A 27,942-nucleotide genomic window follows, 5' to 3' on the forward strand; every position below is an offset into this window, starting at 1 on the left:
TGCGCTGGGAATGAATAGAGCCTTACAGAAGTCCACAAAAGTGCTCTGATCATAGGAATCACTTCAGATTCAAAACTGCATTGTGTTCTGGCAGTGTTTCCTCAGCTTTTATGTCCATGACCAATTCTCTTGCATTTAATTTACTGGATGCGAGGCAGAGACCCCCACCCTCCGAAATCAGACCTGTGGTGGGGGGCTTCCCAACTACCAGTTTCTTTGAAATGTATTATTACAGTAGTAGGTCATTACCTCCTTGATGTTGGATTAAAAGTAATGATTTAAAAAAAAATGTTAGTCGACAATAACTACAATTAACAAAGGCCACTTGCTGTGCTTTCCATCATGGGTTTAGTCTGCAACATGACATGTATAATAGGGTGAAAGTAAATATCCACTAGCATACTTCAGTTTAGGAACCATTGATGGTAGACCACAAGTTCAGGAAAATTTTCAAATTTTTTATTGAAAAATAAATTGTGTATTTTTATTCATTATAACTGCATATTAGTTAAATATTTACTATTTTCCCAAGTGTATATAACTCTACTGTAAGAAAATATTCTGTACATTCAGTATTATCTTTGCTTGAACTGACCCACTCTAATCCTGTTTACATGAAATGAGCCTGCTCCCGACCAAGTTTGATCCGGGACTTGTTGTCATAGCAAAAGTTCTGGTAGACCAGTTTTGAAGAACGAAACGATCCTGAATATTAAAATAAAGATTGCTAAATTTTGTTATCTGTAATTCATGATAATAACAACTGCTGTAAAGTAGTCGTTCCACAACATACTTTGACATCTGACACTTGAAAACCCTGTGAGAAAGTCTAGTAGCTGGGAATGAGCTTTCTACAGTATCTGGCATAACAATAATGTTGTTTTCGTGCGTTTGTATAGATGAATATGACCACTGTGTAAATACACAGTATAGTTACAACAATATGATATCGTTGCCTATATATATATTTTTTTTTTCCCCTGAAGATAAATACCAAAAAATAACACAACTGGAATAACTAAAGTTGTGATTGTCTGATGTCAAGAAGTACGAGCAATAATGAGTAATAACATATAATGATGCGTGCAAGTGTTGTAATGGTGTCTCATTTCTTAGTGGTAAATAGTGCCTCGTTTCCACTGACTGGTACAGTTCGGGTCGGTACGGGTCACCTTTATCAGGCTTGCGTTTCCACCATAAAGGGTACCCTTTTGGTGGGCGTGGTGTATGACAGTTTAAGTCGACGTCATGCTCGCTCGAATTAATGTCTACAGTAAAGCTGTACGGGTTGTTCACATATCATAATGAGCAGCACTTCTCACAAATCAGATGCTTTACACTCATAAATACTTGTGTATAAATGTTTATTACTATCTTTTCTATGAACAGGAGTTGATTATAACTGCAGATCAATGACAGTGCGAAATAGGCTACTGTATCGTCTGTAATTAAATAAAATAAATACATAAATGCAACATATATGAACACATACAGCCCCTTACAGTCTCCGATATATTATTAGGCTTCTCTTTTTTTTTTTTTTTTTTTCTTTGTTTCACTCTCGCTTTACTTTCACGCTTGTCCTTTTTTCCTGAATGGATCAGATGACAGAGACAATTCAATAGTCACGCTCCGTTTTTATCAACAGCTCAAGAAGTTCGTTATACCAAATATAGAAGCGATTGCGAGCTCCTGGAAGAAAGCGCATACCGCTTGCACTTTTAGACGGGCTCGTAAAACAACAACAGGACACGGCAGATTTTTCTTCTTGGCTTTGTGTCTTGTCACAAAGACGACAGCAAGTTTTGTTTGAGCTCGGGTCATCCATGGCTGGTTATTATGCATATAGTATTTCCATGTAATGTCTCTGCTTTGTATTTAAAAAAAAAAACATGGCGGTTCCTTTGTTTACGTTCTGTGTAGCTCCACGAGCTTGTGACGCATCTCTGTAACCAATCAGCGTTCAGCTGCACGTGTAGCTCCACCTTTTGGTACTCCTTTCTCCCGTCTAGGACCCTTTCGAAAGGGTTCCGAAAAAAGTGGTACGGTACAGTTTGGTTCGGTACGCTTTTGACAGTGGAAACGGCCATAAAATATGAAATCAGATAAGTCTCAAAAGAAATTCACACAAAAGATGCGATGTACACATGCATAGCCAAATTCACGTGCATAAAACCAAATTCACAGGCGTAAAATTTATTTATATTCACAAAATTTCACGTGCTCAAAATAAAAATACATTTTAATAAAATACGTTTCACAAATGCAAAACACCATTTGCAAATATATTAGAGTGTACAAAAAGTTTTAAATGTTTAAAACTTGCGAGTTCATCCTGTATGAGAATGTGCAAATCCTCTTTCACGTACGACTCCCCCTGGATACGTGTGTGTGTGTATTTTTGAGACTTTCCTTTCAGAGTCAGGGCAACTCGTACCTTTCAGCCAATCATATGAGAGCTGTATTCAATGAAACCAACTCTGTGCTTCTTTTGCGCAGACTGTTCCTCTCCAGCATGGCGAACAGAGAAAGCAGCAGTCGCATTGGAATTTTAAAAAATTTATTTATACATGTGACCATATCCTTAAATTTAAAAAAAAAATTTAAAAAGGAAAAATTAAGAGAATTTTGGTTAATTTTGTAGGTTGCAATTTATATTTGCAATATTTAGAATTTAATTGTATTATCTTTCAATTTCTAAATATGTTTGGCAACTAAAATGTTATTTTAATCAATGAATCTGTTTAATAAATATTTTTAAGTGCACCAAAATACGTCTATCTATATGTCTATATTCACTGAGAAATGGATAAAAATATAAATCTTAAAAGCAGTGTACTCCTTTATGCTGAGCACTGTTTTAAGAGAAAATCTTAACTTGTTAATTAATAAGATTTTGCATCTGCTGTCTTTATCAGTGACTATTTAAATATCTGCACAGCATCTTCAGTATCATGTTAAAGATGTTGGCTACTAGCGAGTTCATAGATTTGATGAGCGTATGAAATGAAGAATTTGTTTTAATGTTTATTTATAAAACCATGTTAATGTTTTAGTGAAATTTGAATTCGTAGAATGCTTTAACATTAAACAAGTCAATTTAATGGGATTTTGAACTGTATTTGAAAGACAGTTTGTGAAGAGTGGGGGGGGGAAAGACTATCAATAGACCGCAGTATTATTTTTAATGATTATAAATGAGTACAAAAATGAAACTTTGAAACCATTATGCATCATTCCGGCTGTGCATGTTATCCGCAGCAGAATTCTGTTGAAGTATTTATGATGCGTCTGATGAATCATGTCTACTCTGGTTTTGCCCTGTGGTGCTGAGCTCTGTTGTAGTTTAGTACTCGGACTAGTATTATCCAGCAACAGAATAAAGCCATTTGTAGTCTGTAAACCAGGAAGAGAATTATCACATGACCTGAGCCATGGCTTTCCTTGAATTTCTAGACATTCTTAAGACTTTTAAACCTTGATTTGTGCTAAAATTAGAAATGTCTGAAATGTCTGTGCTTAAAAGCCATTGGAAATGCATGAGGGCATCCCTGGAGTATTAGTTTCTGGGTTTGGCAGATGAAAAATAAAGCTTTTTTATTATTATAGTTTATTTTGGCACGTATTCTGGTGAAAATAGAAACCTAAATGAGAATAAGTTTGCTTTATTTTAATATTACACTACTATTTAAATGTTTGTTGATAATGTTTAGTTGCTTTTTAACATTTTTAATTGTGGAACAAAAAAACAATAGTTGTGTTGTGAGTATTCCTATTCCCCAAATATTTTAAAACCCGTGTGTGTGTGTGACAAATTTTTTGAACAGTAAAGTTTATTTTAAAGTTTCAGAAGAATAGGAACTATTAAAAGCCTCTTAACATCATCTTTACTTGCTTGCTGTTTGTGTCATTACTCTCCATTTAAACAAAAAATTCCAAATTAATTTTGTATTAAATTTGTTCATATGTTAAATCACTTGAATTTATACTCTCATGGTTGAGTTGGATGTGGTGTATGCATTTCTATGGAAGGATATCATCATCTTGACATTATTTAAACAATAGCCAAAAAGCTAAAATAAAACATTAAATTTTATATATCCAAACAAACATTTAATTTATTTCCGAGTCCATTTTCCTTCTCATATTTCAGCTTAAAATCAATCCAGTCATATGATGTCAGGCTGTGAAAATATCAAGTACCTACTTGAATGAGATTTAGTCATTTAATCTTTTCTCTCTTTTTTTTGTTTTTTTGCTTATTTGTGTTCAGTTAGAAGGTGTGTTTGGGTTTTCATCTTGTAAGTGTGGGCACATTTTGAGATCTTGTAGTGTTATCTGTAATGGCCGTGCGTTTCGCTGTGTGACCAGGCTCAGGCGAGCTTATCCTGGGCTGGGTTTTAACCTGCTGCCCCGTCTGGCTAAAGGCCTGCTCCATGTGTGGACGCCCAGAATGTGTAGATCAACCCCACTCACCCCCCCTTCCCTTCACTGCATGGTGTCTAAAAGCCAACCACACCCCCTTCCTCTTTCACCCGATTCAAGGAAACCTCATCTTATTGGCCTGGAATTCGTGATTGACTGGTTGTCTAGCCAATGGCTGGAGATGCCCAATGGCTGCTGGGAATTCCATAGTAATGTACACGCCAACCAATAGAACTGCTTGGAAAGGAGAGGGGAAGTGGTGGCGGTTTAATGGGGGGAGGTTATAGACATTAGTATGTGTGACGTATAGGGGGCTGGTGTGTGTGAAAGCCTGTAGGTTTCCTTTTACCCATGTTCAGTGTTCGCCTGCATGCCGCCTCCTGAGCAGGAGTGGTGGAAGTGAAAAAAAAAATGCTGAGTGTAAAATGTTTTTTTTTTTTTTTCTTGAATTTGTTTATTTATTTATTTGTGCAAGATATAATTTAATACAATTAAGTATAAAAATGCACCAAAGCCAAGTTGGCGCTTTTTGTGGTGAAATCTTGGGTCAACTGATTCGAGAACCAAATGGAGCCATTTTAAAGTTTAGTCAGTTTTATGTATACATTGATATTGCTCCAGTAAATCTAGCAGCATTTTAAAATTTAGTCAGTTATGTTAGTTCGGAACCTATAATCGATCTAATTTTTCAGAAATAATTTTTTTCTCATTAATTTCCCTACTGTGTGTGGAGTCACGTGACCTCACTCTAGTATAGTGTGATGGACCCATTTTTGAGCCTTCATTTGCACTACATTGACTATGATTAATTGTATACTGCGCCAAAGATGTCTTGAGATGGAATAATTCCCATTACTTAATTTTTATTTACATGAAAATATTTGTTTACAGTTGATGCAAAAAAATGCACAGTTTAAAATATTATTAACAGGGTATACAGGAGTTACTTTATTTATAAGAGATACTGCTTGATTTCAACTTTTTAATATGAAAAACAGAAAATTAATTTGCTTCTAAAAGTGCAAGTTATATTTACTTTTTATGAGGAAAAAAGTGACTGCTGGCTGGTTTTCGGCAATGTGTGTTAATTTTAGTTGTTCAAATGTTGATGTTTAATAAATAACCATAAATATTTGATAGTCTGTGTGTGTTTCCTTCAATTATAAATCAAGTAATGCACCCTTTATTTAAAATCTGAAGTAATGACAAGTAATATGCGAGCATATTTTCTGTAAAAAAAAAAACATGTCAGTGAACTATGAGGGTAAAAATAAAATCAAATAAATAATTGTTCATTAATCGTAATTAATGTTTACTTAAGATTTAGATTTTAGGCCAAATCGCCCTGCCCTAGATATTAGTGATGTTTTTATAATGCTATACATTGTGTTATATTATCTAGGCTTTAAAAATGAATTTTACTAAAATAAAGGAACTAACTAACTTTGGCATCTGTCTTTAAACTAACATATTCAGTATCAATACATTTTTTCCTCTTCTATAATCTCTTTATTCAAGGAAAAATCTTAACCCCTTATGTCGATAACTCGATGATTTTTTTTTTTCCCAACACATCCCGTAATTTCTAAAAACTCAACCCCCACCAAATCATTGATATGTTGGTTTATGGCAAACGATCCGGAATTAATACATGTATATTGCGAAAATCTGAAAATATGAAGTGTAAGACCAATTTATTATAGATAAAATAAAATTCTAAATCTTTATTTCTTGATGTCATAAAATATTTCAGATTCTCATTTACCTTGTTTATTTTTTTCTCTTTTGTAACAGTAATACCAAAATCAAGTGTAGTAGTGCAACATGATTGTTTGATTATTTTGTAAACCAGCAATGCTGTGAAGTGTAAATCATTATTTAAAAACAGTCATTCGTTAAATGAGTTTGAGTCATTATTTAAAACCATGAAAACATGGTCAACCATTTGGCAGAGCAGGTGGTTAAAGGGTTAAAGTGCTGATGTAGTGTTTTTTTTTTTTTTTTTTTTTTTTTTTTTTTTTTGCTGTTGGAGCAACAGGGAATGCAAAAATGTTGTAATTTCCAGTCACGATATGAGTTAGCCAATTATGGTGACTTCCACTTCTGAGGTTCTCCATGTAAAAGGATTATCAGCAAGAACTGAACCACTTTCACATGCCATGCAAATAAACTTTTTATTATTATTATTATTATTATTTGTTTTACTATTATTCATTTTATTATTGATTAATGTTATAACTGGTCCTTTTTGGTAATGACACGTTTCTCTGGTGACTTATACCAGATTTCAATCATTCATTCAGTTTATACCATTTTATCCAATTCTATAAATTATCCCATTCATGGACCATGGTTATTTGAGATGGGCATGGTTCTTAAAAAGTGAACAATTCAGTCAAACTGGTGAGGTTCTTGAAATTAAATTCTACACCATACAGTCTCGTATATCTTTTTGATCAAATGTTGCACTTTGTATATAGGTCAATGACCTAATATGTCCCATTTAGGAGTCCACATCAAATTAAATGAATACTTTATTTTATAAGCATATTAAATGCAGGTGTTTGTTTCAAATGACTCTTGGAAGAGTAATGATTTAAAATGAATAATTATTTAGCATTTTCTTGAACAATTCTTGTTCTGAATGTTCATGATAAAATGCTGTAGTGCTATTGCAGTAAATGACAGAAGGTGCGTTTGTAAAAGTCCTGTTTTGCTCAATGAATAAAATTGCAAGACTAAATGTATACATAACAGTAGAATAACTTTTTTAAATACTTGAAAGCCCCTTATTTTATAAAAATTTTGTGCCTCGTATGGAAAATGAGGGCAGCACGATGGTGCAGTGGGTAGCACAATTGCCTCACAGCAAGAAGGTCACTGGTTCGAGCCCCGGCTAGGTCAGTTGGATGGAAATCCTTCGTGTTCAATAATTCAATTTAGATTCAGTAAATCTTTTGCTCTAAATCTTTTTAACAATTCACCTTACTGTAAAGCACATTTTACTGGACTGTCCTGCTTTTAATGATTCCAGAAGACTTTTTTATAAAATTCATTCTTAAGAATTTTTTTTAAGCAAAGTGACACCAGAAAAGATTTTAGAATTTTTATCATGTATTAACACTAAAAATCTTATTTAATTTATGTATTCATTTGTCAGTTTTTAATTGTATATTTATTATTGTAATGTTCCTGCCATGAAAATAGCCTTGGTTGCTGACATGGCATTAAATAGAAAATACACTACATTTAAATGTGTTTTTAGACCTCCACCAAAATCTTACACCAAAACAATCTAAAGTGTGTTGCTTTTTCTTCACCCGCAGGTTTTAGACGGGTTGTTAGCACAGTATGGCACAGTGGAAAGCTGTGAACAAGGTAAGATGCATTATTCAGCAAACAATCACTTGTATGGTAATTCAATTATTAAAAGATTGCTGAAATCTCGAACTCTGTCTGTCTTTTCTTCTCTTTTATCGTCAGTCAACACTGACACCGAGACAGCAGTCGTCAATGTGCGATATGGTGCCAAGGACCAAGCCAGAGAGTGAGTATCATCTGCCTCTCATTCGGTCACCACACCACCACCCCCTCTTCCAGCAACTTGCAGAGAAATGCGAGACAGTCAGATCCACACACATACACTGCTATTTGGGTTTATTCAACAATTATAATAACTCATTCAGTGCCACCTACTGTTTGATTAGTAGAACTGCAAAGCGGTCTCGGGGGTTGCTGAAGAAGCCTCCGGTAAATGAATGGAGCCGCTTGGATAAAAGGATTTTCGGGCAATTGTTTGTTCACAATGGGAGTTCCTGTTAGCATCCACTAGTGGAGGTCAACCAGAGATTTGGTGGCGTATAAGGGCACTTGCTTTCAACCTCCTCTCAGCCTCATGCTTTGAAACTTAATATTTATAGTTTGGTTTGTTTGGTCTTGTTTTGGAGAAAAGGAGTGAATGATTTTTTTAACATTTTTTTTTTTATATAATTTTGCGGTCTCAATCACCTTATATTGATCTAAAAGGGCTAAAACTAAGAGTGTGTGAGCGTATGTGTGAGTGTGTTTATGTAAAAAAAAAAAAAAGTGTGTGAGTGCCCCCATGATTTAAATCATTATAAAAAATTTCTGAATAAATTCTTGTGTAAACTGTTGCATTAAATTTAAACAAGCAAGAATGCAATTACTAGTATTTATTAAAATGCAGTAAATAAAAATAAAAAAAGATAATAAACCAACATTTAGTTTTATATTTGCTCTTATTGGACTTGTTTGTGAAAGTATAGAACTGAGTTTCAGGGTCGTTTTGGTGCATTTTTTAAATTTATTTATATATAATAATAATATTTATTGGTAGTAGTATTTTTCATAATATCTTTCCAGAGAACAGGTAGAATAATAAGCACATTTTTTTGAATATTTATACAGATTCTCATAATATTCTCCTTACAAAAATTCAGTGTGATTTAATAATAATGATTATTACAGTGATATTAATAATAATAATAATAATTAGCAGTAAGAGTAGTACACTTATTGTTATGATTTATTCTACCAATTCTTGGGATGATATTATAAAAAACTAATTAGTTTATTTTTTCTTAATATTCTTAAATAGGATTATTATTTTTAAAATTTATTATACCTATTTGGTGATGATAATATTATGAAAATCTGTAAACTTAACGTACTTGATAATAATAATAATAATAATAATTAGTGGTAGTAGTAATAATAGTAAACAGTTTCAGATAATGTTTATAATAATAATAATATTTAGCAGTGGTACTTTTTTAAATGACTGTTTCTCATATCCTTCTACCAAAAATCTGTAAATTATAAATATTTATAATAATAATTAGTAAATTTTTGAAAATTAATCAGTTTTTCATATCCTCACAAAAATATAATAATAATAATAATAATAATAATAATTATTATTATTATTATTATTTATTTATTATTATTAATATACCTATTTTGTTAGAATATTGAGAATCTGAATATTTTATTAAATGTTTGTGCTTTTTGCTTTTTATAAAACTACAACAAAATACAAAAGAGAAGAAACCTACAATAGTAGTACACTACAATAATTATACATATAAAATACAATACATAAAAATACTAACCTATGACACAATCTGAATAATAAAAAAATGTAATTTATTAATAATATTATCATCATAATTTAGATCATTTTTGAAAATGATTCAGCTTCTCATATGCTTACAAATAGGTATATTAATATTTAGTACATTCTTGACAATTATACACATCCTCAATATTCTCACCAAAAAATAGGTAGGATTATAATAATATTTTTTGTGAAGAGAATATAGAAAATCTAAGTGTCCTAATTTGTAAATTGGTAATATTAATAATAATAATAATAATAATAATAATAATAATAATAATAATAATAATAATAATAATTAGTAAATTTTCGAAAACTTTTTTTATTTTTAAATATCCTCACAAAAAAGATTATTGTTATTATTAATATTAATATTACAGCTGCTATTTTTGTAGGGAGAATATTATGAGAATCTGAATAATTTTTTAAATTGTACTTTAGTAGTAGTAGTAGTAGTAGTACATTTTTGAGAATTTTTATTCTTAATATTCTACACTTAATGGTAATAGTAGTAATAATAATATAGCTTTAAAAAATAGTTGAAATTGCTGTTCACAACATAACTGTAATGCCGCAAAAATGTTAGAATCACATTCAGGATTTTTTTTTTTTTTCAGTTGAACTATGAATTGTTTTTTTTTTTTTTTTTAAATGTAGCTTTGAGTGTACATCTCTTAAAAAAAAAAATCACTTTTTTAATTAATCTTAATTTATGCTGCTATACATCCTAGTTAATGTGTCTCGTCCCTCTCTTTTTGATCAATTACAGAGCAATGGACAAATTAAATGGCTTCCTTATGGAGAACTACGCACTAAAGGTTTCCTATATCCCAGATGAGACTGCTGCAGCTGATGCCCCTGCTGTGGGTGGCAGGAGAGGCTTTAACCCACGTGGGCCACCTCGCCAAGGCTCTCCCAGTCTGGGCGCTAGACCTAAACTACAGTCAGACGTGCCTCTACGCTTGCTGGTACCCACCCAGTTTGTAGGAGCTATTATTGGCAAGGAAGGTGCTACCATTCGCAACATCACCAAGCAGACCCACTCAAAGTAAGAATAGTTCAAGAGTGTGCACGTAAGCAGGACTCATGTTGACATTACAACTTTCATACTGAGCACACAAACATCATGGCAGCTATACATAAAGTAGTATTGAGGCTGTTTTTTTTTTTTTTTGCCACAGCATTTTATGTTGAAAATGCTGTATAAACAAATTTATCAATTTACATTTTTGTTAGATGTGACCCTGGACCAAAACGTCAGTCACAAGTGCCTTTTTTATTTTTGGTGGGCATTTTTGATAAGTTTAATGGAAAGCGTATTCATTCATGTTTACTTTAATATTATGATAGGACAATATTAGGTCAACTATTTGAAAATCTGCAATCTGAAGGTTCAAAAATAAAATCAAAATACTGAGAAAATTGCCTTTTTAAAGGGCACCTATGATGAAAATCTTCTTTTGTAAGCTGTTTGGACATAACTGTGTGTAGGTACAGTGTAGTCACAGACGCTTAGGGTGATTAAAAGACTAAGGCTATTTACTTATTTATTTATTTTATTTTATTTATTTTTTTATGAACTTCCTGATGTTAAAATAGGATCCAAATCCCTCCCGTTTTAAGGCTGACCGTGATGTAGGAGTGCGGTTTCCCCGCCTACCGAATTGATTGACAACCTCATATTATCATGTCTCCCTAGTATTGCAAATAATTACATGCACAGTACAGGATGTGCGGCAAGCAACTGTGATTAAAAGATCTGTTCAGCTCGCTGTGATCAAAAATGAGTTTACGAGTTTAACACGTTATTTAAAAAGTGCATGTTTGTAATGATTTACAGCGATTTTACCATGTTTATCACCACAGCTGTATGTCAGTACAATTATAAAAGAATCTTTAATCCCGGTTTGTAGACACTAAATCAGGTTTTTGTACATTACAGAATGGCCTTCCGTGGATATTAACGTGTATTTTGTCACATTTGCATGCACTGCGTGTGTGTGCGACATTGTAAGGACTTTTGTGTGTGACTCATCATTTTTATCAACTCGTTAACTTAACAAAAAATACATTAAATAATCATAGGGAAAGTTCTTAATGTTATATTTCTCACAAACATTTTGTGAGATCTGCTTCCTTCATGTCTGTCACTGCGCTGTTTATCTGACGAAGCCAAGGCCAACAAACTTCACAATGCTGAGCCAGCATTGCGATCCATCACTCCGCCCCACATTCATATTGATGTATAACTGATTATTTACATGTCATCATAGTAGCAATAACTGTCTTTTCATGAGCTGTGTTAAATGTTACATATAGCTGCCACTTGCACGACTGACAGAATCGTGTGGATTTAAATGAAGGATTACACAGCACCTCTCATGCTTAAAATGTGTAGATTCAGTGGCAAACACTGTTACCCGCAAACACCGTCCCACAGACTTTACAGTGAATGGCTTTAGTCATTTTCATAGCGCACTTGAAAGCACGGGAAGTCTTTTATCCACTTTTGTAAAAGTGTAAATGGTGGATTAACATTCAGCACATGATCACTAATAAGATGTGCCATTATTAGTAACTGTAGGTAAATCTGTCAGTGTTATTTTCATTGTTTCATCTTCAGCGCTTCAGTTTTTCATGGTTGTAGCTCCTGTCATCTAAAGGCAGAAGACATTGACTGAGTGATTGACGGCTGATATTAACCAATTATTTGCATTCAGTTAGAGCAGTGGGCCAATAAGAAGAGCATAAAGGCGGGGCAAGCATTGTGGGCTTTTTACTTCAGCAAGTTCACAACTTTTTATCTGATCCAGAATGCTGCATTTGGCATTTTTAGGTGCAAAGATTCATTCTACATAAACTTCTCCACATTCTGGACCACTGCTTGGAAAAAAAAAAAAGTATAATAATGTATGCTGTAAAGCATGTGTTTTGATCACTAATAAGCCGGTGTGATACCTTTTTGATAACTTTACCGATATCAAAAATGCTTTTTTTTTTTTTTTTTTTTTTGATACAAACTGAATTTTTACAGTTATTTCTTACGCTGATTTAAAAAAAAAAAAATAAATAACCTTGAGTAGACCTAGGCTATAATACAGAAAATATTCTCTAAGTGTAGAACTGAATACATTGAAATGCGTTGAAATACATGATGAATATTCTTGACACATGAAAGTGTAAAGCCTGCAGCCCACAACAAACATGGAAAGTTATTGCGCATTATATTTAACAATCCGTTTACTGCTAATTTGATGTAATTTTGCTCTCATGGATAATTGAATATTAATCAGATGATGTCATTATGCTGCTGTGCCGTCGGCCAATCATTGCATTGATGATCATGATTTCAAGGATCGATAGATCTGTCCTTCACAACACTCGCAGCAATCTCAAATCAGTTTATCCAGGCATTTTAATCTGATTCGCGAACATTTTTTGAAAAACCAAATTAACCTGAGATCAGTTATCAAGATGAACAGATCCAGGATCTGCCAAATCATCTTGGATCATTTAAGAGAGCTACAAAGAACGAAGCCCAGGTGCAAGGTCACATGTTGGACTATTAAATAACAAAACACAACAAACTACTGAAAAGAAAAGGCAGTTTTGATGATTTAATGTACAATAACGGTCTCAAAAATAGCCAAGTACATTAAAAGTAGCCAACTTTATTTTATTTAAAATTATTTTTGTTGTTGACAGTTTTAACAGTTTGATCAGTCTTTTTTTTTGTTCCTTTAAATTGCAGTTCATAAGCATTTAGCCTGATTTAACTTATCATTTTTCAAATTTCTGAAGTGTTTGTGTCTATATAGTGTAATGTTTAAATTCTATAAAATATTTAAAAAATATTTAAATGTATATTTTTCAATGGTTTCTAATCTCACCCTTTACTAGCAAATGCTGCATTTATCTGAAAGAAAAAATGCAGTAAAAACATGAATTGTGTGAAGTTCTTACAATTGTAAATTTCTTATTTCTATTGAAATTTTTGAAGTGTAATTTTGTTTCTTTTTTGACAGCCTGTAATTATGGTAGCTGAAAATGGCTTTATCATATCATCGCATTCACTAGAACTATGTTAAGCTGCTTTGACACAATCTTAATTGTTAAAGTCCTATATAAATAAAGAATTAAACTGAATTCAACAGTCATTTAGAAACCATTTATTATTAACAATTTAAATTTATAAGAACAGTTTCTTTTTTTAAAGTGACCAAGTTTAACATTTTTCTTTTACTGCTACTTTTTAATTTTTTTTTATTCTTATTGATTTATTGCATCTTTGCATGAAGGATTGCCTTCAAAGAAAACTCAATAAAAACCGAAAATTACAGTTACTTTCTTGTCTGCCTGAATTTCATCAACAGAAATGTCTTAGTATAAGGAACCTCCAGTTGGTTAACACACTGATTTCTAATGTGTGTGCACAGGATTGACATTCATCGTAAGGAGAACGCAGGAGCAGCAGAGAAGCCAATCACTGTTCACTCAACACCAGAGGGCTGCAGTTCTGCCTGTCGAAACATCATGGAGATCATGCAGAAAGAGGCAATCGACACAAAGATGTACGTTAATGCATGTGCCCACTGTATAATATGGTTTTCTGTCTGTCATACTAAAGTTAGTCTTGTGCGTTTAATCACACCATATACACCTTTCTCTCATAGCACTGAAGAAATTCCTCTCAAAATTTTGGCTCATAACAATTTCGTTGGCCGCCTCATTGGAAAAGAGGGACGCAACTTGAAGAAAATCGAACAAGATACTGACACCAAGATCACAATCTCACCGTAAGTAGTTTTCATCTTTGCGTTCTTTCATGTTGATTTTCTTTGTTCGTCACTGCTGGATTCTGTTTCCCAGCATGCAGCATGTCATGAATAAATCATCTGCACTGGGTTGAATTTTAATTATTATATAGACTTCCCAAGATGGCGCATATTGAACAGAGATTAGACTTGATCTGCACGAGTGACTCTGAAACTGCATTGCATTTGGAAGGGATCTTCCCAATGTCCTATAGCTTTCAGAGGATTTACCATCCTGAGTAATCACTTCGAATGTATTAGGAAATAGAGATGAGTCCTTCCGAATACAATGCAATGTGCAACTCCAAATAACATTCCTGTTCAAAGAATCATGGGGGCCCAAATCCTTCATTCTGAAGTGCTTTTCTGTTTTGAGTAGTTTGATTTGGAACAACACTTCAAAATGGATACCATGATTGTTATGGTGGTCATCTATCCCATTTGGAATGCACCATTGTTACTTGTCCAGTGAGTTTATTCATTCTGCCCAGTTCTGTTTGTTCTCTATTTTGGTCAATGCTAATTGTGAAGGAAAACCGATGACATAATTAAGATTTGGACTGCTTTCTTAGTTGGTAGTTTGACATTTAAATGTGAGGGAATTGGGGTTTAATTATTTAAGTGAAGTATCATAACATATTCAGGTCAGTTTTGACCTGAAAGAGAAGCAAATTATGTAATCTCAAATGTTTTTTAGCCAGGGAATTGAAGTTGCAAGAATTTTAGTATGGTGAAATACACACTCTCAGACTTTATGATTCCGAGGTAGAACAGTTTAAAGAAACCTAGGTGTTAAAGAAACGATTTGAGTCAAGTCTTCATGAAATCAAAATGTGCTATGTTTATTTTGCTAGCTCACCATTTTTATACTTAAGGTGAATAATTATTCAGCGCAAGTTAATCCACTTCAATGAAGTTTGGTGTGGTGGTCTTTTTGTTGACGCCAACCTGAGGGCTTCTATAGCAATTGCATATTGATACCCTCTCTTGCCGTTAGTTTGCTAAAAGGGAATGATGCGCAAAAGAAGCCCAGCTGTATACAGGGTTCGCACAAGGTGCTTAGAGGGTTTGAAATTGGCTTTTACAAATTTAAGTTCTGGAAAACCTGAAAAATTGTCTTGTTTTGTTGAAAAGTGCTTAAATTAACAAGAAGATTTTGTATGCAATTTTCACGCCAAAAAAGTTAATGTTTGTGAACGTTTGTGACTATTTAATGCAAAAATTCCCCATGCAAACCACTGTGATTCTGAAGCGGAGATTTGACTGATTTGAAAAGTGACCACTTACAGTCGACCTTGTCTAGTTTTTACGTGAAAGTTAAGGGTGGGACAAAGGCTAAGTTTCACATTTGTTTGTGTACGTTTTTATTTCAGTCATTGCAACACAAAGGCCTATCAGAACTTTTAATAAAGGTGAAACTTTAATTTATTTGCTATTAAAGAATTATGCTTGTTAAGTTTCAGAATGAAGTATTTGTACGATTTATACATAATAGCTGTCTTTTGGTCTGTTATTTCTAAATACCTTAAGTCATTTTTTACATTTTTTTTTTATTGACAGTCAGTCTGTTTGTCTTTTTTTGTAGAATTATTTAAGGTTAATATCAAGTGTAAAATAAAATTTCCATTTTCTGTCAAGCAATAAATTTTCCAACATTTAAAGACAAACAAAAATGAGCAAAGAAGGAAAATAGTGTAAAAAAAGGCTAAATTTTGGTATTTTCATAATTATACTATATAATTATGGTAGTTTTGCCACTGGTATTGAAAAAGATTAGTTGAAAGGAAAAATTTGCCACACATTGTAAGTGCAAATTCCTATATATGTGGTTTTGTGATTTTTAACAATTAAATGTAGTGTATGTGTATTTATATAGCACATTTTATAGTGTATGGCCGTACACCCAAAACGCTTTACAATCATGATTGCGATCTCTCCACACCACCAGCCATGTGCAGCATCAGCTTAGATGATGAGATGGCAGCCACAGGACAACGGCGCCAGTGCGCTCACTACACACCAGCTATAGGGGGATAGAAAGACAGTAATAGAGCCAATTCGGTGGATGGGAATGATTAGGTAGGCCATGATCCTTAGGGCCGATGGAGGGATTTTGGCCAGGATTCCGGGGTTACACCCCTACTCTTTACGGGACGTGGCATGGGATTTTTAATGACCACGGAAAGATTAATGTCTCATCAGAAAGACTGCGCCCACTGACAATGTAGTGTCCCCTTCACTTTTACTGGGGCATTGGGACTCACACAGACCACAGGTTGAGCGCCCCCGCTGGCCTCTATAATACCACTTCCAACAGCAACCTAGTTTTCCCATGTGGTCTCCCATCCAGGTACTGACCACTTGGCCTCAGTGAGTAACTGGTCTTGGACTGCAGGGTGATATGGCTATGGCCATATCATCAATTAAACCATTCAAATGAGTTTACAAGTTTTTAAATGTAACTAACTACAAGAGTCGTGTGTACTTTTACTATATATGAGAGTTGTTTACTGAAATTTGTATTATACTGACAATGTAATAGAATTTTTACTTGAGCTCAAATATTCTGTTTTCTTTTTCCATCTGCGAGAACATCAACAAACAAAACTTTTCACAAACATGTTTATTATATTATCAACTATTAATATTCTCTTAATAATAAAAAATAATAATAATAATTATTATTATTAATGTATTTTTTTTGTAAAATTTGTATTAACGGTGCAGTAGGTGATGTGCTTAAATGCTAATCCATTAGCATAGTGTCTTTCAAATACAATCCCTCCCCTGCCGTCCAAAGCCACGCCTCCTGAAATCTTAACCGTGCAAATAAAGATGACTGAGACCCACAAGATCATGTCATTCGCCCGTTAGAAAAATGTATAGTAATTTTATAATAAAGTTCTAAACATAAAAGCTGTTATATCTAGCATGTTTTCAGTTAAGTAGTTGGCAAACAAAGTAGCATGGCTCTGTAAAGCAGGCTAGGTGGAATAGCGCCATATCCTTGTGCTTTGTTGTTAAACTAAATAAAATCTACATTATCGATACTGTAAAAGGTCCCTTATCAAACTGAAAATAGTCAATCTTTCACTTGAAGATTTTAGTGGCAACACTTCTGTGCTTTTTAACCCATTTGTAAAAAATACACAATCTACATCAGCTTTGTGTGACAGGAATACTTCAGCCATAGTGTCGTCCTTCCTCCAGTGTGCAAAAGTAACTCCAATATTGATTCAGGACTTTTTTTTTTTTTGATTGAGCGTTTGTTTTTAGCGCAGTCACTTGTGTCCACCGTGATCGGCGGGTATGCGTGAATGGCTTCAAATGTTCAGATTTAAGTCGTAGTCACACTGGAGTTTGAGTGCACGAAATTCTGTTGTACGACTCTGTGAAAAGGGACAGGATTAAACAACATGATTGGACATTAAAAAAAAAAGCAAGCCATTTGTCCAAGTTTTACATTTCTATCCAGGGAGGTCATGTTTTGATCCTCGGTTGGTCTCATGCAGTCACGTGATGAGATTTTGCAGGTCAGAGTTTCAAAGCAGCGATCTACGAAACTTGACTCACAAACTTGTGTTTCTGGTCTGACTCATTTGCGTGTGTGAGAATGGAAGTCTATGAGTAGAAAAGTCCAGTGTGACCGCAGCTTTATGGAAATTATCTGCCCGACTAGATTTAATTGGATGAACTTTTTTTTGTCTTATGCTTTAGCCAGAGTATAAAAATACATATAAATACATTTAGATCATTTACTTTATTACTATTTGAATGTGAAGAGACTTTCAACCAGCCTAACAAAAATGTTTCTGAAGACAATCACCAACTGCACCTTTTAATATGTTGTGTGTCAGTCTTGAAAATAAAAATAGTTGACTTGAAAAGTGCTTAAAAGTCCTTGATTTTCATTGAGTTGTGCCTGTATGAACCCTGTGTATACTAAATATTCAGTTTCAGTTGAAAGTACATCAACATATTGAAAAAGCTCAGCAATTTTTGATTCAAGCAGACTTTAATTATCTGATATATTAGTGCCAAAATGTACATAGTATAATAACTATATAGACTTTTCCTTGATTTTCTTGATTATCTTGTGATGTATGCCTGATGATGTACTGTTGAAGCATTTCTATTCTTTTTCCTTTGTTATATTGACATCAATAAAGAAACAATTCTTCAGGTCCTAGCAGATATTGAACGTGAGAATTGTATACAATTTATTTTTTGGCATTATAAAGGGCATAATATTTACAGTAGTTTACTTTAACATGTATTGGCAATAACGTGTTTCTTTTATCCCTCTCTTTCTAAATTCCAGTCTGCAGGATCTGACCTTGTATAACCCAGAGCGCACCATTACTGTTAAAGGAACGTTAGATGCTTGTGCAAAAGCTGAAGAAGAAATCATGAAGAAAGTCCGCGAGTCCTATGAGAACGATGTAGCTGCCATGCACGTAAGTCTGCACAGCAATCTTTATTAATGTCTAAACTGGCATATAGGACAACTTAATGTTAAAAGAACTAAATTTCTGCCGTTTCTCTTTCCTCTAGCTTCAATCTAACCTGATTCCAGGGCTCAATCTGAATGCATTGGGTTTATTTCCTGGTGCAGCGAGTGGAGGGATTTCACCCTCTGTGGTATCAGGACCACCGCCTGGGGCTCAAGCTGGATATCAATCATTTGGGGTAATACAATTAGAAGGGAAAATGTGTTTGTGTGGGGATGCATAATACCGTTTCTTTTTCTTTAGTTTTATTAATTTTTTTTTTATATAAATACAGTAAAAGAAGTTTATTTATTTATTTATTTTTTATTAATGCCAATATTTTTGCCAAATTCATTCGTTTTTTTATTTCTTTTTTTAAACTATTAATATATACACTAATAATGCTTAATTTATTAGTAGAACTTTAAATATTTTGCTGTGCTAATATTTACACCCCTGAGTAAATACATTTTTTTCTATCTGGCAAGTACTTTGACAATGGTGGGGTGGTTGACTGACAGCTATTTTTTTGTTTGCTTAAAAAAAAAAAAACACTTATTTTTTATTTATTTATTTTTTAAAATTCTTTTTTAAGCCTGGTTTATACTTGCTGCATCGAATAATCTGTGTGACCCACGGTGCATGCCTTGTGTGTTGCTGTGCATTTATACCTCTGCTCTACAATAACACTTCCCAAACGCTAGCTGGCATGAGGTTTTTATGTTCCTCTGTTTCGAGTAGTTCAAGCTTAATCATTTTGAGCCGGATATAATGTAAACAAACTTTCCATTTAGACCTCCTTCACAGGGCACTTGTAAACACTTTCTCAAATGGGTTTGTGTGGCTCTCGGCCCTGCCCACGTTCTTCAGTGCTACCAGGCTGACCAATCACAGTGCTTACACTATACATCTTTGCGATGAAATCAGCCTTAAGATGTGCGCGACTGCTACAGCAAGGGCTTTGCAACCACACGAAAGACTGATTTATACTTCAAATGCACACATATGCTCCGGTGCAGTCTATGCGTAGTTGCATAGCCCTCGCCGTGCCTGACGTACACCTCTCAAAAAGTGTAATTACACATCGCAGCGACGTACAGCGCAAGCTCCGATTGGTTGGCTTGGTAATGCTGACGAGTGTGAGCGGGGTGACAGCTGCGCAAGTCAGATGGAGTGTGGAGACCTGTGACGAAGCTCTAGATGGAAACTGTTTTGTGTTTACCTTATGATTAAAGTTATTGCACAACCTTCAGTTCCCACCTCAAAATGAGCAAGTTTGAGCCACTTGTACAGCAAGGTAGCAATCAGAAATAACCAAACACCAGTGAAGACACTTAACTTAGAGGAACAAAATCCACACTGCTAACTAGCGTTTGGGAAGTGTTATTGCAGAGCAACACAAACAGCACGCAGAAGTATAAATGCATGGCAAGGCGCATTGCATGGGACGTGGGTCACTGATCACTTGAGACAGAAGTATAAACCAGGCTGAAAGCTGTGTGTGATTGGTGGCTTATTATCTTTTGGTAATAGATTTAGCTCTTATCGTTTTATTTTTTTTTTTTTACAAACATCAAAAAATTTATTTTACTTCCATTTTAATAGCCTTAACCCTTTAACTGCCCCACCAAGTTACCACACTCAATGCATTTTTGTCAACACACCCCATGTCGGTTTATGGTAAAAGTACTGGAATTAATACATTTACACTTCATCTTTTCAGATTTTTCATAGTAAGACCATTTTATTTTAAAACAATCAAAATAAAACATTTTTGAATACTAAATCTTTATTTTTTGAAATATGCCATAAAATGTAGATTTTCATTTAGCAGGACCAAAATCAAGTGCAACAGGATTGTTTGTTGGATTTTTTTTTTTTTTTTTGTAAACCTACAATTGTGTAGTGTAAACCATTTTGAAAAACAACCATTCTTTAAATGACTTTAACAGTCATTATTGAAAATAGCCAAAATATGGTCAACCATTTGTTAAGCAGGCAGTTAAAGTGTTAAGCTGATCTTACTACTAGCACTTCTGGCAGACAAGTTACTGCCCTTAATCAGCACATCTTGTCAGCAAAACTGCACTATGTTTAGTATTAATCTGTTTAAATTTCAAGCAATTGATTACTGATTTATTAAATGTTTCAATAATATTGTGTATCGCTAGCTGTGTAACATTTGTGCTCTTTAGAACCATGTTGATATGAAGAGGGTGCCTATAGTGTGTGTGTGTGTGTGTGTGTGTGTGTGTGTGTGTGTGTGTGTGTGTGTGTGTGTGTGTGTGTGTGTGTTAATGTATATGTTTCTCCTGTAGTGCAGCGGGTTTGAGGGTGAGGTGCCATTTTGGGCCTCCACGCTCTCCTCCAACAGCGGCTGCACAGCCTTTTCTGTAAGTTTTGTATTTGTTACCCACCATGCATTGCATGGCTTGGCTGCTCGCTACAGGATTGGCTGAAGGAACAAATGTGTGTTCCTGATAAGTCACTCCCCAGAGGGCATCGCTCTGCCCTCACAGCTAACAGATATGCTGAAATGCTGTGGGTCTAATGTTTAACTCCTAATCTGTGGGAATGTAGACCTAAAGAGTGCGTGCGTGCGTGTGTGTTTGTGTGTGCTGGAATATGAGTGTAGTCCAGGGAATGGCATGAATAACATAACAGTTAGACTAACCCATAAATTAGAATTAAGTACACAGTTGTGTGTCTTATGTCTGCATTAGTGGTTTTTCTCCCCTTATCAAAAGGGTGAAGTTTTTACCAGAATAGTTGTCATGTTTTATGTTTGCTTATTCTACATTTTCTTTGGTGTTTCCACAATATTTTTCCATAGCTCTATTTCTAAATGCCATTAGAGTTACAGATCTTCTCACCTGACATCTGTGATTTCGTCTGTTAATTCGGGTCTGACATCTGTTTCTGTATATTAGGCATCACATGCACTGAACATGTGAATTGTGAATGATTTAATAAAACTGGCTGCTTCTAGTAAAGCCAATTAAATAGTGTTTATCCATTACTTGAATAATTTTTAGTTCACCCCAAAATGAAAATGTTCATTTGTTACTTGCCCTCAAGTCATTCCAAACCTCGGAGTGCTTTATTGGTCTTCGAAATACAAAGATATTTTAGATGAAATCTGAGAGCTCCCTTATCTTTTGTTTTGATGTTTTTGGAATCTAACTGTTAACAGACCACATGCCTTTATTGGTTTAAATAGAAAATTACCAAGTTATCAGAATACTTTTGTGCTCATCAAAAAAAAAAAAATTCTTTTCAAGTGCTTTGTTTCAAACAAAATAGAAGCCGCTCCAACACTGATTTATCTTAAGCCTAATCACTGTCAGATTATGCAATATATATTTTTTGTTGTCTTGATCAAATGTTGACTTGTCGTGGGTAACAAATATGCCAGACTACATGTTGCTTCACGATCATTCACCCCATGACGTCTGCGATGAGTGTTATTTCCCAAAACAGTCACAAGTGTTGCTATACAAATATTTCTCATCTTATTGATTACAATGTTTTTTTATCCTTAGTTAATCTCAATAACCACTCATGCTTGCTTTCTTCATGGGTTGCTTATTAAACACTCCCTCAACACTCCACATCAGCAGCAAGGAAAAATCAGATGCTCAAGGCAAAATAATGACATTTAAAAATGAGCAAATACATGTTTGTGATGCAACAATTACAATGAAGAAATCATTAAATCCTTATTTTTTCATGGAGCAAAACAAATCATCCACCTGCACAGTTAAATATTGGCACAAACAAAAAATGATTTCAAAACCAGTCCGCTATATGCTTCAGCGCCAAAGCACAAACTGGTTAGTTAAATAAAATAAAATCTAGCCTAAATAATAATATAGTAAAATGTTCACAGTTTCAGATAAACTATATTAAACTGTTTTCGTTTTTAATGAAAAAATCATCCATTGCAACGTTCCGTTTCAATTTATAAGCTTAACTTTTTCACCCACTCATATTATTTGGAATTACCCGTATATTTATTAAAAAACAAGTTCTTATTTTGGAATTATGTAAAAAAGGAGACATTTTTGTCACAGACTTATTAAAGTATGTAGGGGATTTATATAATTGCAGTAACACTTGGTTTAAAAATGTATTTAAATTAATATAGAAGATGTGTTCATTGTATCTCTCCAATTTTCCAGTGATGGGTTGCAGCTGGAAGGGCATCCGTTGCGTAAAACATGCTGGATAAGTTGGCGGGTCATTCCGCTGTGGCGACCCCAGTTTTATAAAGGGACTACGCATTTGTGCTAATCTTTCAAATAAAATAGCTTGAAACACTTTCAAATTTTAGAGAAAGTAGTTCGTTTGCATAACCAATGATTGATCTTATCCACCCGAGACCCACCCATAAGTAAATATTCAGCCTGTTTTTCATTACGTGACCCACATATTAAAGGCAGCACTGCGGATATAACTGAGATATAATGTGCTCCTATTGTCCAGTGACATCCACGTGACTGAACTCGTCATGAAGATTGGGGAAAAAAATTTAACTTTCTAGACTTTCTGTGATTTTAGCGTTGCGAGTCGAAAATATCTAAGAATAAGCACAACACGCGGTTCTTGTGAATGTGTGCAATATATTGACACTGAGTAGAGGAAACTGGTAAAAAGTTATTTTAGTTTTTTGTCATAAAATCATAAAACATTTCTCATTGCTTGATTAATATTTAATTGAACCAATGGACAAAAAAAGGTCTGTTTGAACATGTTTTTTGGTACCTTTCTGAGTGTGTCTGGGATATTGCTGTCTGTGGAGGATGAGGGAGCTCTTAAGGGGGTTGCACACTGGATTCACTGCTCAGCAACGTGCCATGCATTTTAGAATTCTAAATATAATTTCTATCAGGGTACGCACACCGGCACCACAAGTCGGCAGCTATCCATCGCACCCAGCTACAACTCAGGACACTGTTCATATTTCTGAAAAGTTCAATTTTTAATAACCTGCGAATGTGAGTGTCTGGTGTGCAATACTTCCAACTGTAATGTGCGTGTTGTGGCACATTTGGTGTTCGACCCGTTCAACTCGATCAATATTGATTTAAAAAAAAAAAAGATTCGATTATGTAGTTTTGGTATGAAATGATTCAATTTTATTAAAATGTGGCTGCAGAGCGTCTTAGAAGCAGTGCCAATAAGTAGTGCAAGTTTGTCATTTTCAATGGAGGCATGCGACAAACACGTTACACAAACGGTTTGCACATGAACCGTGCACATTTTTCACCTGCACCTAGTGATAAAAACATAATAATTGTAAATGTATTGTCAAAAATATTCAATAATTATCGAAATCGATCGATATGAAACATGATATCATGATTTTTTTTTTTTTTTTCTCACCTGCTTAAGATTACACCTAAAATTTTAATTTACAAAGATAAAGGTCATAGTTTGAATCAAGACTAACTAAAAACAATTAAACTTTTTGGGGTGAGCTACCACTTTACCATGGTTTTATTATAGTAAAACAGATTTAGAAGTTTGATTTACCATTAGTATGTCCACCATTTTGCCATAAACTATGGCTAAGTGATGGTTGGTAATACTCAAACAAATGGTTAATTTGTAATTCTTGTGTATTTTGTGTTATTTGTTATCAGCAATTAGCAGTCAGTTAGATTGGAATTTGGTTTCTGTACTGAATTCTGTCTGTTGACTCGCGTAAGAGCAGCTGAGGCCATTGGAGTATTATTGGCTTAAGACCTCTGCACTCATGATTGATTTTTAGCCTTTACAATTCTTAATGCTGCTTGATGTTTTCTTATAATTTGTGGAGTCGTAACAAACACACTTGTTTGTCAAGCAAGTAGTTGGACTATTTACTGATGTTTGTTATTTCTAGTCAATTAACCCCTTAAGCAAAACTAAACAATTGCAGAGCTTCCTTCTGCATTGCGGATTAAGGTGAATAATAATAATAATAAAAAACTGTTCACTGAGCAACAACAGTCTGCTGTTCCCTGTGATGCACACTCTAAAAGGTGTTTTTGTTGCTGCTGTTGCACAAACTTAAGATTGAGCTAGGGGCTTTATCAAATGTAATCTATTGATTAATAGCATCAGGGCTGCTTGTGTTGTTTTACTAGAACAAGGCTAGCATATATTCTTGTTTTGAAATAGGCAGTGTTAATATTTCAGACCCATTACATTTGGAGGATTTCGGAATAAGCTATTTTTGCAGCTGGTTTTGTGTTAAGCATTTTGGAACGGAATATAGTTTACAGACTGGTTATATGTTGTATATTTTATGCAGAGTGATCTCAAAGCTTGGTTCCTCGTGTTACTGACAGTGAGTAGTAGTTTTTCGCTGGTCATCGTGTTTCTGTTATCTTGTGGCATATTCTCTGGATAGGTCTCATCTAAACGCAGATTTATTTAGTGTTAAATGTGGGATCGTAACTCATGAGTGTATTTGTGTCAACAGGCGCAGATGGAGTCGGAAACTGTGCACCTCTTCATTCCTGCACTGGCAGTTGGTGCTATTATCGGCAAGCAGGGCCAACACATTAAACAGCTCAGCCGCTTCGCTGGTGCGTCAATCAAAGTGAGTGACTGCAAGAAAGCTTTGTGACCTTTTATCTTCCCACCAATTCTGTTTGTCAAAGTTAATTGTTACATGTTGGATTATATTTGTCTTTAATGCAACAGCATAGCGAGTACTAATTATTAAGTTTCGAATTTTTTGTCTTTTAGATTGCGCCTGCTGATGGAATTGATGCCAAGCAAAGAATGGTTATTATTTCTGGACCACCAGAGGCACAGTTTAAGGTAAAAAGTTTAACATTTAATGAACTGGCCCATTGTATGACTTGTTTAAATGTACATTCCTGCACTGAGCCTCTTATTTTTTCTCAGGCTCAGGGACGTATCTTTGGAAAGTTAAAAGAGGAGAACTTCTTCGGACCGAAAGAGGAGGTTAAATTAGAGGCTCATATAAAAGTGCCATCATTCGCTGCTGGCAGAGTCATTGGTAAAGGAGGCAAAACGGTAAACAGTCTTTGAATTTTATCCATTTTCATTCTTTATATTTGTTTTAAAGGGATCGTTCACCCCAAAATGAAATTTTACTCCATTTAGTCAAGCGGTTCCAAACCTTTTGGTTTCTTCTTTTTGAGATGTTTTGAAGAAAGCTGATAACCTCTAACCATTGACCTATGTAGTATTTGTTTTTCCCTACTATGGAAGTGAGTGGTTCCAGCATTTAAAAAAATCTTTTTTCTGTTCAGCATAAGAAATAGTCAAATTGGTTTAGAACAAGTGTGGCCTGTTTCCACTGAGTGGTACGGAACAGATTGGTACGCTTTTATGGCCGTTTCCTCTTTCAAAAGATACCAAAAAGCAAGCTGTACTGTACTACTTTTTGGCATGGCACTTTTTGTGGAGCGAGGCGCACAGCAGAACACTATTGGTTTACAGGGAAGTGTCACTAGCACAGGAGCACAGAGGAGAGGTGCGCCATACACTGAATCCAGCATGGGGGGTTTCAACTGTTCATCATTCTGTCTTTATATTATACACTTTGTTTGTCAGTCATCTGTGCTCAATGCTCTGGTGTCGTATCAAAATCTGACTTTTGATGACAAATCTGACTCCGCTTCATCACACAGCGCCTTCAGTTAGTTTCAATGTCACAGAGGTTTATCATAAACCTTTCATCGATTTTTCTCGCAATTGACAGCAAGAACGAACAAAATTGATTGACAAGCAGAGCAAACTTGTATTCAATAGAATCTAAAACACTAAATGGGATGAATTCATGCCACTTTTTGTAAAGTAATACTATCTGTATTTAGCTTTTCGCTTGTATGGTGGCTCTGAACTGTCATAACACCTCTTAAAAAGCCTTTTCGTACATTGTATATTTGGACATATGTACATTACTGTAACACGTTTTATTCAAGAACATCTGAGCTGGTTTCAGTTCTTAGTTCTTTCATTTTGCTTAAGACAAATTTATTAAACTTGTTAAGTGCCATTTGGTTATTTAATTCTTTTAAAACGAAAGCCAAGTTGCATGTTAATTTGCTATGGGAAGAAAAGAAAATGATTTATTGTTGGTATGCTATAAAATCATGAATATAGGTCTATATAATCACCTTGTGAATTTTAAAATTATAGCTTTTTTTTGATATGATGAGATCATAAGATCTGTTCAAACTTTTATTAGGTTTTTAAGATAAAATCAGTAGTTCACTGTAAAAAAAAAATATAACATTTTGAAATATTATTAATTATCAGCTTTAGTATATCGGCTATCGCCCTCCAAATCTTAAGAGTTCTCTGTTATTGATCTCACCCAAAAAATCCATATCGTTGCATCCCTAAAACAAAGGAAGTTGCATTTTTAAATACACAGCTGAGACATTACATCATTATACTATATACATATAATAACGAGTCATGGTTGGTACGAGCTCAACAAACCTGGTCGTCTTGATGAACAGCCTCAAAGCCAAGAAGAACAGAATCTGCTGTGTTCTTTTGTTGTTTAAGATGTTGTCTAAGAGTGAAAACTGTTTCACTTTTTCCAGAGAGTGTACTTGTGCGCGCATCTATATTTGAAATGATGAATTTCTTGAGCTGATAATACCTAACGCCCGTATGATTATTAAGGTGCCTCTGACATTTGATCCTTTCAGAAACAGACAAACATGAGAGTGAAGCGTGAAAAAACAAAGGAGCAAATGATTCTTTCAGCAACCTAAAACTGCCATGTTTAACTATTATCATCACCTTTTGGACTATTGCGAACCAGGAATGACAGAATTTCTTTCCAACAAAAGATTACATGTGCTGGTGAAGATTAAAGATACAGTTTTCAGTTTTGTTTGAACTATCCCTTTAAGAATTAATTCATCTCCAGAATTTGACTGTGATTGGTACTTTGTGCTTCTCTTCAGGTGAACGAACTACAGAACTTGACCAGTGCGGAGGTGGTCGTCCCACGGGACCAGACACCTGATGAAAATGACCAAGTAGTAGTAAAAATCACAGGCCACTTCTATGCAAGCCAGGTGATTGAGCTATTAGA

At 34.4% G+C, this 27,942-nt stretch overlaps 2 protein-coding genes across 9 annotated transcripts in view; one reads left to right on the forward strand and one right to left on the reverse strand.

Annotated features, from left to right (window-relative positions):
* The window catches only part of rftn1a (raftlin, lipid raft linker 1a), a 213,844-nt gene that overhangs the window by 48,767 nt on the left and 137,135 nt on the right, over positions 1 to 27,942 (reverse strand). The window lies entirely within an intron of this gene.
* Positions 1 to 27,942, forward strand: part of igf2bp3 (insulin-like growth factor 2 mRNA binding protein 3) — a 42,556-nt gene that overhangs the window by 10,998 nt on the left and 3,616 nt on the right. Inside the window, exons 4-16 of one of the 5 annotated variants that reach the window (XR_015515741.2) lie at positions 7,752 to 7,803; positions 7,909 to 7,972; positions 10,332 to 10,610; positions 13,999 to 14,133; positions 14,236 to 14,358; positions 18,546 to 18,578; positions 18,698 to 18,833; positions 18,931 to 19,065; positions 21,185 to 21,259; positions 25,336 to 25,455; positions 25,605 to 25,679; positions 25,767 to 25,898; positions 27,812 to 27,925. Coding sequence is in view for 2 of the 5 variants with exons in the window: in XM_087293952.2 (XP_087150078.1) it covers positions 7,752 to 7,803; positions 7,909 to 7,972; positions 10,332 to 10,610; positions 13,999 to 14,133; positions 14,236 to 14,358; positions 18,698 to 18,833; positions 18,931 to 19,065; positions 21,185 to 21,259; positions 25,336 to 25,455; positions 25,605 to 25,679; positions 25,767 to 25,898; positions 27,812 to 27,925 (1,440 nt within the window). In the remaining 3 variants the exon portion in view is untranslated. 5 annotated transcript variants of the gene reach the window in all.

The sequence above is a fragment of the Danio rerio genome, chromosome 19, assembly GCF_052040795.2.
Source record: "Danio rerio strain M-AB ecotype USA chromosome 19, GRCz13ab, whole genome shotgun sequence".
Classification (NCBI taxonomy): domain Eukaryota; kingdom Metazoa; phylum Chordata; class Actinopteri; order Cypriniformes; family Danionidae; genus Danio; species Danio rerio.